The 15747-nt window shown below is 38.5% G+C and overlaps 1 protein-coding gene across 1 annotated transcript in view; it reads right to left on the bottom strand.

The window, feature by feature from the left end:
- The window catches only part of rsu1 (Ras suppressor protein 1), a 43342-nt gene extending 28523 nt beyond the window's left edge, over nt 1-14819 (bottom strand). The window contains exons 1-8 of the mRNA XM_085361904.1: nt 14733-14819; nt 14468-14582; nt 13087-13137; nt 7914-8034; nt 2708-2826; nt 1857-1939; nt 1614-1728; nt 891-1023 (exon numbers count right to left, since the gene is read on the bottom strand). Of these exons, the coding sequence (XP_085218030.1) occupies nt 891-1023; nt 1614-1728; nt 1857-1939; nt 2708-2826; nt 7914-8034; nt 13087-13137; nt 14468-14576 (731 nt within the window). The 5' untranslated portion in view covers nt 14577-14582; nt 14733-14819. The remainder of the gene's footprint in view (nt 1-890; nt 1024-1613; nt 1729-1856; nt 1940-2707; nt 2827-7913; nt 8035-13086; nt 13138-14467; nt 14583-14732) is intronic.
- Between the last annotated feature and the right edge of the window lie 928 nt (nt 14820-15747).

Here is a 15747-nt window from a genome sequence, read left to right as displayed (position 1 = left end):
ATGGATTAATTAAATCTAAAAACACAAAACAAAAACAAAAAAACAAACATTCCCTGAGTTCCCATTGATGCTTTTGAGGGAAAGATAACGCTTGATACATTATGTAAAACTATCTGCACACTGGAGCCTACATCTTGTACTGATGGGGAGATCATGGTCCAGTGAAATGATAGGTCAGTATGTTGATCAGATATTACAATGGATACAACATACTATGGCAACGGCAAAGCCTGACTTTACATTTTCAAGCCCTGCATCTTGCGCGTCTTCTTGTTTCATTTTTACTGGAGACCACAATGTTTGTATTTCCACCATCAGCCTTCTCGATTGGTCTTTTGGTAATTAGTTCACTAGTAATGACTTTAAAATGCATATTAAAAATAATTAAAATAATAAAATAATAAAAATCAAGACATTTAAGTGCTGAAGAAAAATATTTTGTGTGTGGGTCAAAAAAAAAAAAAAAGAGTTCAAATCAGACAAAGTGTGACATTTGTATGCACTACTCTATATCTTCACGGTGCTATAACAAATCTCACAGAAGTATGCAAACATATAGTGGAATGGAATTTGTTTGAGACATGGTCTTTTTGTCTCTCTCGCCCACAGCCACACAGTGCAGGGATCAGTTCCAGAGCATGCCTCAGAGCAGCAGTTTGAAGCATTCACACAGAGGATTTGCAGCATGTCCTGCTGCTTGGAACAAAGAATTAATAGCAGTCTTCTGCTTTCCAGTGCAGACTCTAACTTTCTTCTCCGCCAAAGTACCCTTTGCGTGTGTGTGTGTGTGTGTGTATATATATATATATATATATATATTACTGCGACAAAGAATGCAAGCATTGCAGATAAACATATACATTTGTGTGTGTGTAACTTGTAATACTTACTATTTATAGGTCTCGGAACGAACATATTCAAAAACATGGGAGACTCCTAGCTGGAACTGGTCTGCAATGGGAGTAACCCAAGGATTATTCTCTGCTTTAAACACCTGTTTAGGGCCAGTCAGATCCAGATTACCTGTAGACAAGAGGACATACAAACATGCCATTGAAGCATTTTCTCATATGTCTGATGTTTATCTTGTATTCTGCAAACTAATCACATTTACAAAGTTAGATGCAGCTTGCTATACAGCTTCAGAGCCATCAGGTTGAGGGCTTTGATCATGGGAATTGCAGTGCTAATTAGGAAGAGTACAGTACTGCTCTAACAGTTCACCCACCCAGATTTATTCAGTTGGTAGAGAAACTCAGCTCTTGCCTTTATATATGCTTAAGACCCTTTAAAAAGGAAATGTGATGACAAAGAACACAGCTTTTCTCACCAGATTTCTATTTTAAACATAAACACTCAGTTTTAACAGATGAATGTATTTGGATCACAGTGATGATTTAATAATACGTTTTTAGGGCAAAGAGCCAGTCCCCATAATGTAAAGCATTCAGTTTTAGGAAAAAAGACTTTGATTAGGTCTGCGTTAAGTTTGGGTTAGGCTAAGAGATAGGTCCAGGATTTCAGCATCGGTCAGCAGGCAAACTCTCCAGGAAATACACATACAGTAAATCAATATGCTATTCTCTAAAGAGTTGTTTGTATGTGGGCAGTACCAAGTTCCGGGGGCAGAACGGTCAGTCTGTTGCCCTGGATGTGAAGCTCTTTGAGATGAGCTAAATCCCCAATCTCCTTAGGCAGCGAGATCAGATCATTATCTCTAAGACTCAACTAAAGAGAAAAAATACACAAAGCAAAAAGAGGATGCGTTCACTTATTAAACAAGATCACATGCTTACATTGATTTAAAATTCAAATAGGACTTGAATATTCCAAGACTTCTATTCATATTGACTTACTATTTGCAGCTTCGTCAGCTTCCCAATGTCAGCTGGAAGGACCTCAAAGTCATTGTCACTCAAATAAAGAGCTCGCAGAGTTGCTGGAAAACAGAGATCCCTGTTACTTTGTATCCGTGTGCAATGATGGTGGAGAACAACACAACAGCCTAATCAATCAAGAGCAAACTCAGCAACATCATCAACATAAGTTAGCAAGAGACAGGGTGAGTTTCCAAAGTTTCCAAATTAGGCACCTAGTTGTTTATGGAAGGCAAAATATTAAAAAGCTTAACTAAACAAGACCCCGTCCGTCCGTGCAATCTGCGACAGGTTCGCAATTTTGGCCCCATAGGCTGTATTATTGTAGGGTATACCTTAAAATATAAAACGCCTTGAGGCGACTGTTGTTGTGATTTGGCGCTACATGAGTAACACTGAATTGAATTGAATATAGCTTCACTGCCACAAGAATGGGATAAACTAAAATAATTCTATAACTCTTTGAGACTTTGGAAATTCTTTTGGGCAGACTCTATGATTTTGAACTTTTGTGTGTGTGTATGGACGGATATTAATGGGGACCAAAAATTAGTAGTTTACTATACTTGTGGGGACAAACAGCCCTCGTGGGGACCGAAATCCCAGTCCCCACGAGTTTGAAGAACTGTGGTTTTAGTGTCAGGGTTACAATTAGGTTATGGTTAGGTTTAGGGTAAGGGTCAGGGTTAGGCCTTCATTTTTGATGGTTAGGGTTAGGGTAAGGGGCTAGGGAAAGCATTATGTCAACGAGATGTCCCCACAAGGGTATAAATACACAGTGTGTGTGTGTGTGTGTGTGTGTGTGTGTGTGTGTCTTCATGCACACTAACTGAGGTAAAAGAAATTCCCTGGAAGACAGTTCTGGTTCAGGTTGTTATAGGTGAGGTCCAACACCTCCAGAGCAGGCAATGACCCAAATCCTCGGGGCAAGGTACTCAGGCGGTTCATCCTGTGCTCCAAAAAACACAAAACCCATATCATGCATTACATAAAAACAATACACCAACTTCAGCTGTTCGCAGTTTCTGTTTCGAATTTAGGCAATGACTAAATTACTTATTGTGCATCATAACACAATAACATCAACAGAATGTTGAAATCTGAAAAATGTCAAATCTGTGTGTGCAAGGGACAAGGCTGAAAATTAATATAGAATCCTCATCTTTGGGAAGGTTGGCGGTTCGATCCCTGGCTCCCCCAGTCTGCATGCCAATTATCCTCGGGCAAGATATTAACCCCATGTTGCTCACACACAGTATCAGGCAAAAGTATACATACCACCTACTAACATTTTGTTAAATGTCTCTTTGAAAGTTGCACCTTGACCAAGAGTCAGATACCCTCTCTATGTCCAAGAAACTTCTTAAAACTTTCCTTTTTGCTTAAGCATATAATTAGAGCTGGATCAGGTGACTGCTACAAAATGTAATAATTGGTTGCGGCATATGGCTGCTCCGCTCTAAGCCATGTTCTGCCAGAATTAAAGATTTTAAGCTTAAGTATTCCATTCATCAAGATCTGATGCATCACAGATCCCCAACCTAAATAGGACACACACTTCACAGCAATCACCATAGCTATTCTACTTTAGAAACGGGTACAGGTAGAAATGGAGGCTGCAATGCTACTGCTTTTGTTGGTTGTTGAAATTCAAACATTGGCCATTTGATTGGGATCAGCATACACTCTGATTTACCATTCTTCTGGATTCTTCACTGTTGGCAAACTGTTAACATGCTGTCTTTGAGTCCACGTTGAATCAGCAGCAGTGGATAGTTTTTTTAACCTGTAGTTTGCATTTTACTGTCATGTTCTTGTGTTTTCATGCAGCAATAATAAAAGCTCTTTCAAATCGTAACTCATCAATATTTATAGACTACTTCAAGATCTCTCTCCTCCCTGCACAAACTGAATCCAGCTGATCGTAGTCTATGTGAACAAAAGGGGCAGTTTTTTTTTCTCTTTACACTATGTGGACACAGTCTAAGGAGCTTGAAAAGAAAGATGACCGGACTTCTTTAAGTTTCTCTCATTTGAAGAGCTTCTTCAGTTCTACAAGAAATTAGCGGATGTTCCCAGATTTAAGCACTATTGGGAGCATCCCCAAGAAGGTCATGGACCCCCTTTTGATCCTCTACCTCATAGGTGTCAAACTCTGGCCCTACCAAATTACTATTAGAGCTGGCCTACTGGTATTATACAGCTAATATATACAGTATATTGTTTAGTACTAAGCTTTGCTTGTTCCATATTCAGTTTTTCAGCAAAACGTGTTTGAGTCCATAAGAAAAGATTCATTCTTATATCTGGAGGAAGATTTTTTTTTTTCAATAAATATTAATGTTAGCCCACGACTTTGTTCCAGTTTTGAATTTTGGCCCACTGTGCATTTGAGTTTGACACCCCTGCTCTACCTAATCACATGAACCCAGGTTTGAAAACAGGTGTGGGTCACAATAGGCCAAGGTTTTGGGTGAACCCATTGTGAAACCCATTGTGATTTCTTTCCTTAGTGACTGTAATATGATTTCTAAATTTACAGATGAGAAATCATCTCAAATGTGGCCATACATCTTGATCTTGCATTTCCACAATTACAGATTCCCATGGTACAAATTTGAATTTTTTGTTTGGGCCTTGTCCTTGATGATTATCATGAACATCGTAACCAAATAAATAGGAACAAAACAAACAAAAGGTGTGAACAGACAGATTAACAGAAAAGGAGGATTTGATAATGGAGGAGACACCAGCTGAGTTTATGCACATATATGCTTTCAGGTAGAAGGAGCTGACAGGTCACAGGGACAACCGTTCTATTTGAGTTCTATGTGTTTGGCAAATGAAATTACGAACCTACGAGGTCCAATCACATCAATGCAAGTCCAGCGACACACATACACATGCGCACACACGTACAGACGCACACTCACAAAACAAAAAAATAAACAGAAAATGAAAAGTGAATGCACAGCCTGAATAGTAGTTTGAGGCTTAGACTATCCAGATCATGTTTGTTTGTGGATCAATACACACCATGGCTCCTCTCCTAATCCTCCTGTCACTGACATCCTGCCTGTGTGAGGCTGCACCCATATCTAAACATACACATACATTCACTTCCAATTTGTGACACAGAAACTGCAGTTTTGATTAGATTAGTTTGTAGTTTTTCTGTAACACTAAAATAATAAATGAAAACTCTTGAGTATTATTTGTGTTGTAAATCACTGGAGATAACCCAGCAAAGAGTCACATAAAGGCTGTGTGTTTGAGCTGAGGTTTAAGCATAAAACACATGCTCTTTTACTCACTTGCTGCTCATCAAATAAACAAACCAATTTAGATAAATTGCTGTAATCAAATCGAAGCTGGAGCAACCTGAGGTTGCACAGACTTAAAAAGGTGGAAAGAGATAAATTTACTGTATACAGTAATGTGTACACACTGGTGTGAGAAAGTATTTCCCCGTTCAAACATGAATAGCCTGTCATACCAAAGCACTGAAATTAGATTCAAGTCCAAAACCTTAATTTAGTTTTGTTGAGCCATTCAGAAATAGACTTGCTTATGTCCTTTACATTATTGTCCTGCTACTTAACCAAAGTGTGCTTGAGCATCAGGGTACAAACTGATGGTTGGACATCCTATTTTCTGGTAGAGACCATAATTCGTGACAAGTTGTCCAGGTCCCAAAGCGGCAAAGCAGCCCTGGACCATCCACTATCACCGACGTGTTTGATTCTTGGTATGACAATGTTTTCGTGAAATGTTGTGTTAGCTTTAGGTTATATTTAGATGATATCGTGATTAAACAGACCTGGCAGTAGTTAGCCCTGGGTGCTGGCAAGTGAAATTGAACATGTAGTTAATCATATTATACTAGTAATATTATACTGCAGTTGTAAATGGAAGTTATCACAGTATAGTGGTGCAATAGATGAGCCTTTCTGCTAGTTGAAGAGTCTTCCACAATATTTTCATTTTTTTATTGTTCATTTATTTATTTTGATTCACTTATTAATATATTGATATTTAGTGTCTCTGGATCGCAATATCGCCATGCAAAATATCACAATACTGCGCCATATCAATTTTTCTCACTTACCTCTATTGCACAAGCAACCTTACCTCAAACGATTCAGTCTGACTTGGACTGAGTACAACTGCTCTCCGCAAAGTTGTCAAAGGTTTGAAAATGATTGCTGTCTAATTTAAAAATACAGATTGCCAACATGTTGTCATCAGTCTGACTGAGTCTTTTTGATTTGAAGCGACTCGCCTCAACTGGCTGCCAGCTAATTGCACTCTGGTGATAATGCTTTAGAATTGGAAGGTTGCAGAGCACAAATGTAAGAGTTTTATTCAAATTTTTGTTAAATGTAAACATCTAGAGATATTTGATTCTTGATGATTTATGACAGTTAATTGCTTTACAATCATAAAAAGATTTCATTTAATAGCCATCTTGACACCATTTAATCCCAGGCTAATGGACTGAAGACATAGTGTACATTTTCATTTTCACTGCTATACTGATGACACCCAGCTCTATCTATCTATGAAGCCAGATAACACACACCAATAGTTAAACTGCAAGAATGTATCAAAGACATAAAGACCTGGATGGCCGCTAACTTTCTGCTCCTTAATTCAGATAAAACTGAAGTTATTGTACTCGGCCCTGAAAATCTTAGAAATATGGTATCTAACCAGATTCTTACTCTGGATGGCATTACCTTGGCCTCCAGTAACACTGTGAGGAACCTTGGAGTGATTTTTGACCAGGATATGTCCTTCAACGCACATATTAAACAAATATGTAAGACTGCGTTCTTCCATTTGCACAACATCTCTAAAATGAGAGAGCATATTTCTCCTGTTTTGGCTTCCCTTCATTGGCTCCCTGTTAAATTCAGAATTGAATTCAAAATCCTGCTCCTCACATACAAGGTCTTAAATAATCAGGCCCCATCTTATCTTAATGACCTTGTAGTACCATATCACCCTATTAGAGCACTTCGCTCTCGCTCTGCAGGCCTACTTGTTGTTCCTAGAGTATTTAAAAGTAGAATGGGAGGGAGAGCCTTCAGTTTTCAGGCCCCTCTTCTGTGGAACCAGCTTCCAGTTTGGATTCGGGAGACAGACACTATCTCTACTTTCAAGATTAGGCTTAAAACTTTCCTTTTTGCTAAAGCATATAGTTAGGGCTGGACCAGGTGACCCTGAATCCTCCCTTAGTTATGCTGCAATAAGCATAGGCTCCTGGAGGACTCCATGATGCATTGAGTTTTTCCTTTTCAGTCACCTTTTTCACACACTATGTGTTAATAGACCTCTCTGCATTGAATCGTACCCGTTATTAATCTCTGTCTCTCTTGCACAGCATGTCTTTTATCCTGTCTTCCTTCTCTCTCCCCAACCGGTCGCAGCAGATGGCCCCGCCCCTCCCTGAGCCTGGTTCTGCCGGAGGTTTCTTCCTGTCAAAAGGGAGTTTTTCTTTCCCACTGTCGCCAAAGTGCTTGCACATAGGGGGTCATGATTGTTGGGTTTTTCTCTGTATGTATTACTGTAGGGTCTACCTTACAATATAAAGCACCTTGAGGCGACTGTTGTTGTGATTTGGTGCTGCATAAATAAAACTGAATTGAATTGAATTGAAAGCAGTCTGACTCCGTCTTACGGCAACATTTATGGTAAGTTTTAGTAACAGTGTTGGTATGCTTGACAATTTCCCTGTGTAGCAAATAAAATAACATAAAGCAAATAACTTTATTAGATAAAACAGATAATGAAAGATAATTATGAGGGCATAATTCACTGTTGAAAAAAATGTGACAAACTGCAATGTATCGTATTGCAGTACTTAACATATTTCAAAATATTAAAAATCCCAAAACACTGTATCATGAGCAAAGTATTGTGACAATATCATATTGTAGGGTTTCTGGCCATTCCCACCTATATCCAGCATGGACAGCTAGGGAACAATAAAGAGTAGGTGGCGATTGTAAACGAGGTAACAATAGCACATACCCAAGGTTGAGGTGTTTCAGCTTCTGAAGGCTGCTGATCTGAGTAGGAAGCTCTTCAATCTGGTTGTTGAACATGTTTAGAACTTCCAGGTTCTTCAGTTCTGAGATGTTAGCAGGGACAGCTGGAAAACACCAACACAGGGAAAATAAATGATAAGTATATCCAGCATACTGGGAACATTAGCACAAAAACACACTTCTCCTGGATGTCTGAAAATATTGATTGTGTGGTATCACACAGGTACCATCTCTACAGCGAGGATACCATCAGCAACTCGGGCCTTGTTCCGAGACAACTGACTTTTTAACTAACCCTACACACCCACCATTTACCAGGTTGTTTACAACAAAAACATACATACTGTGACAAGAACATCGCCTTCCCAACTCTGATCACCAGTTCATCATCATCAACTTGATTAAACACTGTGTTGACCAACCTTGATATAAGATTGAAGAGTATAAACGAGGCAGTTTTACTCTTCCCTACTATTTACAGTTCTACTGATGATCGGTGGACATTTGAACAGAGACAAGTTATTAGAAAGGATAAACCAACTAGGCCCTGACATGAATGCTGCCAGGAGGATGACTGTTAAAGTGGTGAGGTCTGGGCATACTGATAGGCTTCGTAGGACTTGCGCGTGAACATGTGTGTGTATGTGTGTATTTTTAACTTGTTAGTTGAAATGTGCAATATCTACTTTCTACATTTTAAAAATAATTGAAGATAAATCTGTGGAATTCAGATCAAGCCTTCCACAAAAACAACATTAACACAAAGTCTGTGTCTGTAAGGTAAATATTGTTTCAGTCCAATTTAAGATTATATGTGGTCAAAAGAGTTTGAAAGAAATTATATATTGTATTACCACTGTTTGTTAGATTGACCACATATAAGTAGCTTATCTTAATGGCATGCCTGTCTTGGGCTATGATGGGCTAAAGACTGGGATGGAATTGTGGGACTGGGTGGGGATGGTAGGTTCTTGGTTCAGCCTTTGCTCCCTGGTCTCTCGTTGGGTGGGATTGGACTTCACCTTTCTTGCTTCTTTTAATGCACAGCATTAGCCTAGCACAAGCTCACCTATCAGATTTATAATAAGTGTATTAACTATAGTTGTTAGGAGCAGATTGGGATGATGGTGGGATGCTGCCCCACACAACACAGGACCCGAAGAGTTTCAGGGCGATTCAGAACAGCGTTCGGGACAGATCATCTCCTTGGTAAATTCCACACTTGATGGTGACTCGTGCAATCGGCTTTATGCTGGCATCTGGTGTTTTTTGCCACATCCTCATCGATTTTCTAATGAAAGCTGTTAGGGTCCTGAGTCATAGGCCTTTGTATAGACAATCTAGGTGATGGACAGGTTGGTCAGTGTGGTATTGCAGTCTTGAGTGATTACTCTTGCGCATCACAAGCTCACCCCTCTGGTGAATCTTCCAATTCCCTTCTGGACCCTGCTCATGTGTTGAGTCATGTGCCTGCTCATCTTAGCTGCTGTGACGCCTGAGGTCACTAGTTGGATAGGACCGCACCCTTTTGGGGATCCTTCAGGATCAGGACTGTCAGGCCTTCTGTTAGCCATTGCAGGTGTGTCTCATTCATTAGCATTTCATTCGTTTGTACTGCCAGACAGCCATATCTTCTTTAGCCAGTAGGTGTGAATGATGCCTTTGCTTTATATCATGAAGCGTGCCAGTGCCCTACGCTGAAAAACAGGCCGACACCATTATGTTAGCACCTCCAAACTTCACTGTTGGTATGGTGTTTATGGGGTGATATGCAGTGCCTTTTGACCACGGAACATGGTGTTTATTATGGCATCCAAAAAATTCAATTTTGGTCTTATCTGACCAGACTATATTCTCCTTATCTAAATATTGTTGAGCAAATTTTAAACGCCTTTCAATATGCTTTTCCTTCAACAATGTAGTCTTGCATGGTAAGCATGCATACAGTTTAGATATTCTTCTGTAACCAATGCCATCAGGAAGGTCTTGAGAGAGCTCTCATTGGTTTTACCCATCATGAGATGTTTCTTGTGTGACACCCGTTTACAGGCCATCAGTTTGGACTGAACCAGCTGACATTAATTTGCACTAAGTGGCAGGATTACGTTCTAATTACTGATGGATTTCAGCTGGTGTCGTGACTTTCCATGCCTTTTTGCGCCCCTCTTTCTTCATGTGCGCAATACATTCTCCCTGTGTCATTTCTTGATTTTACACATAATTTATGGACATCTATGATTTGATTTCTATGTATGTGTGGATTAGATGGGTTGTTACCGACATCTAGTAAGGATTTTAATGTCCCTAATGCCCAATTAGAAACATATTTAGTGACGCAATCAATACTTATTTTCCGTGCTGCGTGTATATCTTTTTATTATGTCCTCTACACTTGTCACCTTATTTAGTTTTTTAACTCATAAGCTAGTGTTTTACATGACTTGAGGACATACAAACTGAATAAACACAAGACCAGCGTGAAAGTGTGAGTATATGCTAGTGAAGGAGGACTCGGCAGGCTTGAAAACCACATATTAGTGCTTGTGATAATAATGACAGCAAACAGTAAGGTGTGTGTAAGTGTCAGTGAAGTCTCTTCTCATTCCTCCTGTGGGCCACTATCAATGAAATACCACAACCTCCTAACCATGTGAACAAACCTACAGTATTTATGAGGCTTTCTGTACAATATATGATATTGATTTCCATACAGGCTCTTTGGATGGTTGGAGAGCTACTGTATTATTAGTTTGCATGTTCGTGTATTTGAACAAGAAAACCTTTTCAGCCATGCTTGAAAACACTGATATAAAGAAAAGTTTGGTGCAGCAGGTCTTCAATACCTTCTTTATGCCAGTAGTATTCATCATTAATCATTTAAATGGTCTGAAAAATCACGAGAAAGATCAGGTGTGAGAATGGGATAGAATCAAACGTATAGAACAATATAAACCAGAATCCTGAAAATAAGAAAACATTTCTGTTAGGAGACAGTCACCGTTTCCACTCCTTTGGAGTTCTAAGGTAATATGATCCAATATAATACTACAAACAGTATAGACTGTCCAGTTTTTAAGACAAGTGTTAAGACACTTGTCTTAAAAACTTGACAAGTGTCTTAACACTTGTCTTTCCTCTATTATTAGAGGAAAGATGATCCTCTAATAATAGAGGATCATCTTTCCTCTATTATTATAATACAGTCTTTACGTTGCAATAAAAACCACCTTGACATGACTTCTGTTGTGAATGGGTTTATAGTATTACAATTATAACAGTGCATTTATATTATAGTACTGCACTGTACTGTAACTGTTAGAGTAAAAAGTATTTCCGAAGTGCTGTGAAACAGAGCAAAGAAATTTTTCACACAGCTTCACCAAACATCCTAGTTTTATTTTGGATGCTTACACGATTTTACTTGTTTTAAAAAGAAACTAAATTCACCAGCAGCAATGCATTGTCTCCAGATTCAGTTTTGCTGCTGACTGCTTGAGGTGTTCTTCAAAGTGAACAAAAGATGTGCTTCCAGTATCTTTCTCCAGGTCATCTTTAGCATATTTGAGTCTATATCACAAGTTGAGTTCTTATTGGTCCGTAGCCTCCTAGCCCATTGATGTGCAAGGTCTAGTGATTGTCTTCTATGAAACTACAATTCACAACTTAGCCAAGTCATTCATTTGTATCTTTTGGGACTTTTAGACACATCTCTCACTAGTTTTTGAAATGTTTTGCTTACAGCCCAAGCCTTTGCTGAAGTTTTTATAATGTGTATAAATTGGAAGCTAACTCTCAGTTTTACCTTGATTTTACAAGCTTTAAGCTAAGGCATATCACTGCACAGCAGTGGTTTGTGCTATGGCTTAATAAAAAGGTCAGTTTTTTAGACGACTAATAATATTGATCCTGGTCTTATTTTCTCTGAAATAATTCAGTTATTGTGTGCAAATAGGAATGCTTAGAAACACTATAGTGAAAATCCCTTGATCTGTTAACCTAGGAAACCTTTGGAACACACACAGACACACACACATCCTACTTCTTCATGTAGTTTTACATTTAGTTTATATTTCTCATAATTAGCTTTTATGAAAAATGTAAATTATCCTTTTATTAACATCACATCAATCAGCAAGACACGATAACCAAAACCCAAGATGTAGTTTCATACCAGTATAAAAACAGCTTAGTGAATGTGTGTAGTGAGCCTGTGATGACCTCTGCTGGTGCAAAATACAATCACATGACTTCAATGCCATTAGATATTACAAAGTAGTCCCCTCCAGTTCCCTATTTATGATATAAACGGTGTCTTTGTTTCAGGTGTTAAACATCCTGCAGATCAAGTGTATTTATGTATGTATGGGGATTTTATGCAAACAGCTCTTAGAACAGAGCTAGTTAAACAAGGATGGGAAATGATAAATCAATATGAACACTACAAGTAGTCCAATGGAACTCCTTTATATGTCTACACCATCTGAAACTCCAACCAGGGTTTACCATTCACTCAATATACAGCAAGTATATACACAACATGACCTTGCTTCAAATTCATGCCATGCTTCACTTGCCCAGTGATGCTATCTAACAGGACTGAGAGATGGGCTCCTATCTCTGTCTGTTATACCACGAAGGGTGGACTGGTTCAGGGCACCATCAATTTATTTACAGTTGTGGTCAAAAGTTTGCAAAAACTCATCACTATACTCATGCCCAGTATATGTAATCTTTTGACCGCAACTGTATTTATAAACTACAAGTCTTCAATCTGTTACTGCTTGCCCTGTTGCACAAATGAATAGAATGCCTTTATTGTCATTATACAGATGTACAATGGGATACAAATGAGTTCAAATCCCAGCTTTAGTGATGAAAAGAGAACAGTATGAATGTGAATACACAGACTGGGCCTACCACTGACATAACAGGATATTATGGTTAGTTGATGCTGTCCAGATGTTTGACTTGAATAGGACTTTTTATTGATTCTAATATGCCAATGTTTTCCTTTTAACATAGCCTGCAGGCTAATTATTTTACAATATGCCTTACTCTAGATCTGACAATAGTTAAAATGATGGCAAGCTTCACAGGGTTGTTTGATATTAAACAGCTTAATATCTGAGAGAGCAGAGAAAGAGATAAGAAGTTACCTGTGAGCTTGTTGTGGCTGAGGACCAGCTGAGTGATATTAGACAGGGTGACTGAAACGACAAGGAATATCAAGTCAACAAAGCAAGGTGACAAAGTGATGACAAGGTACAAGTGTGTGTTATGTTGTTGCACTGTTACCACCAACACAGAGTAGAAGTAGTAAATATATAATACATTGTATAACCAAGAGTCAAAGTTGGAACAATCTGGAATGAGGTTGAGCTCATAAGCAGTTAAATCTGACAGGCAGTTAATACAAAATGTTACCGAGTTCATTTTTCATGGGTTGCAATGTCAGGAACCTGCATACAAAAGCTCCTTGATACAAAGTCTTTTCATGGGCCCGCATGTATGTATTCTTGCTCTCACGGTACTTTTGCATCTAGCCACTTGTAGGCAAATGTTTATATTATACATCCATTCATTCTCTTCTGCTTATCCTGTTCGTGTGGAGTGAGGGGTGTGAGGTGTTCTGCAGTCTCTCCCACCTATCATGGGATCACTGACTCTCACGCCTAGGCCCCATTTAGAATCATCAGTTAACTTAATCCCACTAACTGCATGTCTTTGAACTGTGGGAAGAAGCTGGAGAACCCGGAGAGAACCTATGCAGAACCTATGAAAAGTTATTGTTGAAGCAAAACAGAGTTATGTATAAGAACTCAGTTCAAAAAGTAAGGGAACATTTGTTTGGCCAATTTCTTTGTTGTAACAATTCTTTTTGCCAATAAATGTCAGGATACCATAAGAAAGCCTGTTTATTCCATAACTTCCTTCAGGATTAATAAAGTATTTCTGATTATTTGCCCTTAAATGGTGCCAAATTTAATCAACTAAGTAGAGTATGAGTATGTGGTTTCTGCCCATGAAAAACTTCCAAATCTTCTGCTACTGATACTTCTGCTAATTGGACTGAATGAATTAAGTCTGAAGAAAACTGACATACTGAAAACGTAATGATCTATTCATTTAACAAACGGCCTCAGCAGCATGAGGAAGAACCATACACAGTCCTCCCCGTCCTCCTCGTTCATCTTCAAGAAGCGTTATTTCAACAAACACCTGACCAAAAAACTATTTCGTTACTACTTATTTTAAGTGAATATATAATTCTGTTTTGGCCAGTAACAACAGCTTTTCACATCACATTATAGTCACTGTACAACGGTACACACGCTTTAAACATGACGCTATTAGAATACCACAGTTGGAAGTGACGGTCGCAGATGGCTTTCAACAATGTATATTAGTCAGGAGTGGGAACACCAAGCAGTCTTCTCTGTGTGTGTAACTTCTGTGTTATTTCTAGGGTACTTTGACTGTTACGTTAGCAGGCTTAAGAAAGTTTCGAGCTTAAATGGAAGACGGTCTTTTTCTTACATAGTCCTGGGATGTCGAGCATGTTCGAAATACCCCTATCGCACATCTCCACCTCCGGAAGGTTCTTATCTCGACACTCCTCCACAATCTTCTTCAAAGACTTGGACATTTTTTCCTGAAAATCCAAAAGATACAGACGTGTTTAGAAACTCGCAATCTGTAGCTACACTGCAACGCTGAAAGGGGAAGCTCCGCCTCTTCACAATTCTTCTATTTAGCAACGCAAAAAACGGAAGACAGTTGTGTTGATACGAGATGGGCTTACCGTTAAGAAAAGACCGACAAAAAAAGTAAAAAAGAAAAGAAGGAATTTTAGATTTTTAAAATCCTGACACAGCCGTCCTTACAAGCGCACGCCCTACCGGAAGTTTATGTGAGCACTACCATTCCATACTAGGATATTTCCTGTTCCTAGACGCGGTCAGCCACACCTCGGCTTCAGTGCAGCGGTGAACAACGTTGTTAGTAACATTGTTCAAAGTTTAAAAATAGTTAAAAAAAAAATAAATGATACTGGACACTACTACCGTTATAACTACTACTATTATTATTTAATAATAGTTATATACAGGTCTCCCTTGTAAATGAGACATCGAGTCTCTGGGACTACCTGTAGAAATAAAGATAATATAACTACCAGTTTGTGCTAGCAAAAATTTAAAAAAGTAAGCTAAAAATGTATATTTTCTATTTAATTCAATTTTATTTCACAAATGTTATTATTCTCCCATTTTGTTTTATTTTTCCATTTATGTTTCCAGTTTGTTTTCCATTTATTTATTTGAAGACGAAATCGCTAATAGATTTCTTTTTATTAAGATGGGACAAATTAATTTGACATCACTGCTATAAGGCAGAGGAAACAGGCCAAAGGAGGCATGCAAGGGGAGCTATAATCAAGGATTTGTAGATGTATGATTTTTTTTACCTGAAAATACATAAAGCTTGGACAGAAGGATTCTTTTTTTTTTCTTCATTTGTCAGCTTTTTGAGAAGGTCAAATATTCTGCCCTCTCCTCTTTCTGTGTGGTTAAAAATATATTATATTGTCACATTGTGCTCTGTTGTGAATTCATACTGGGAAAATAGGAGCAAACACAATCAAACGTTTTGGATATTAACAGAGATTTGCTCTTTCAGAAAACGTCGATTTGGATTTGGTACATGTTGTCATTTCTGATTTATTTTGAGGAATATTTTGTATTTTGCATATGAGAAGCTCGAGGTTAATTAAACTAACGGGCCTGTCGCTACCTGTACCACATTCCACACCAGCAGGT

The sequence above is a fragment of the Diplotaxodon limnothrissa genome, linkage group LG9 (assembly GCF_057381915.1).
Source record: "Diplotaxodon limnothrissa isolate DT_005_m linkage group LG9, D_limnothrissa_male_GT1.1, whole genome shotgun sequence".
Lineage (NCBI taxonomy): Eukaryota > Metazoa > Chordata > Actinopteri > Cichliformes > Cichlidae > Diplotaxodon > Diplotaxodon limnothrissa.
The sequence above is the reverse complement of the archived record's forward strand: the minus strand, read 5'-3'. Positions and strand labels throughout refer to the sequence as shown.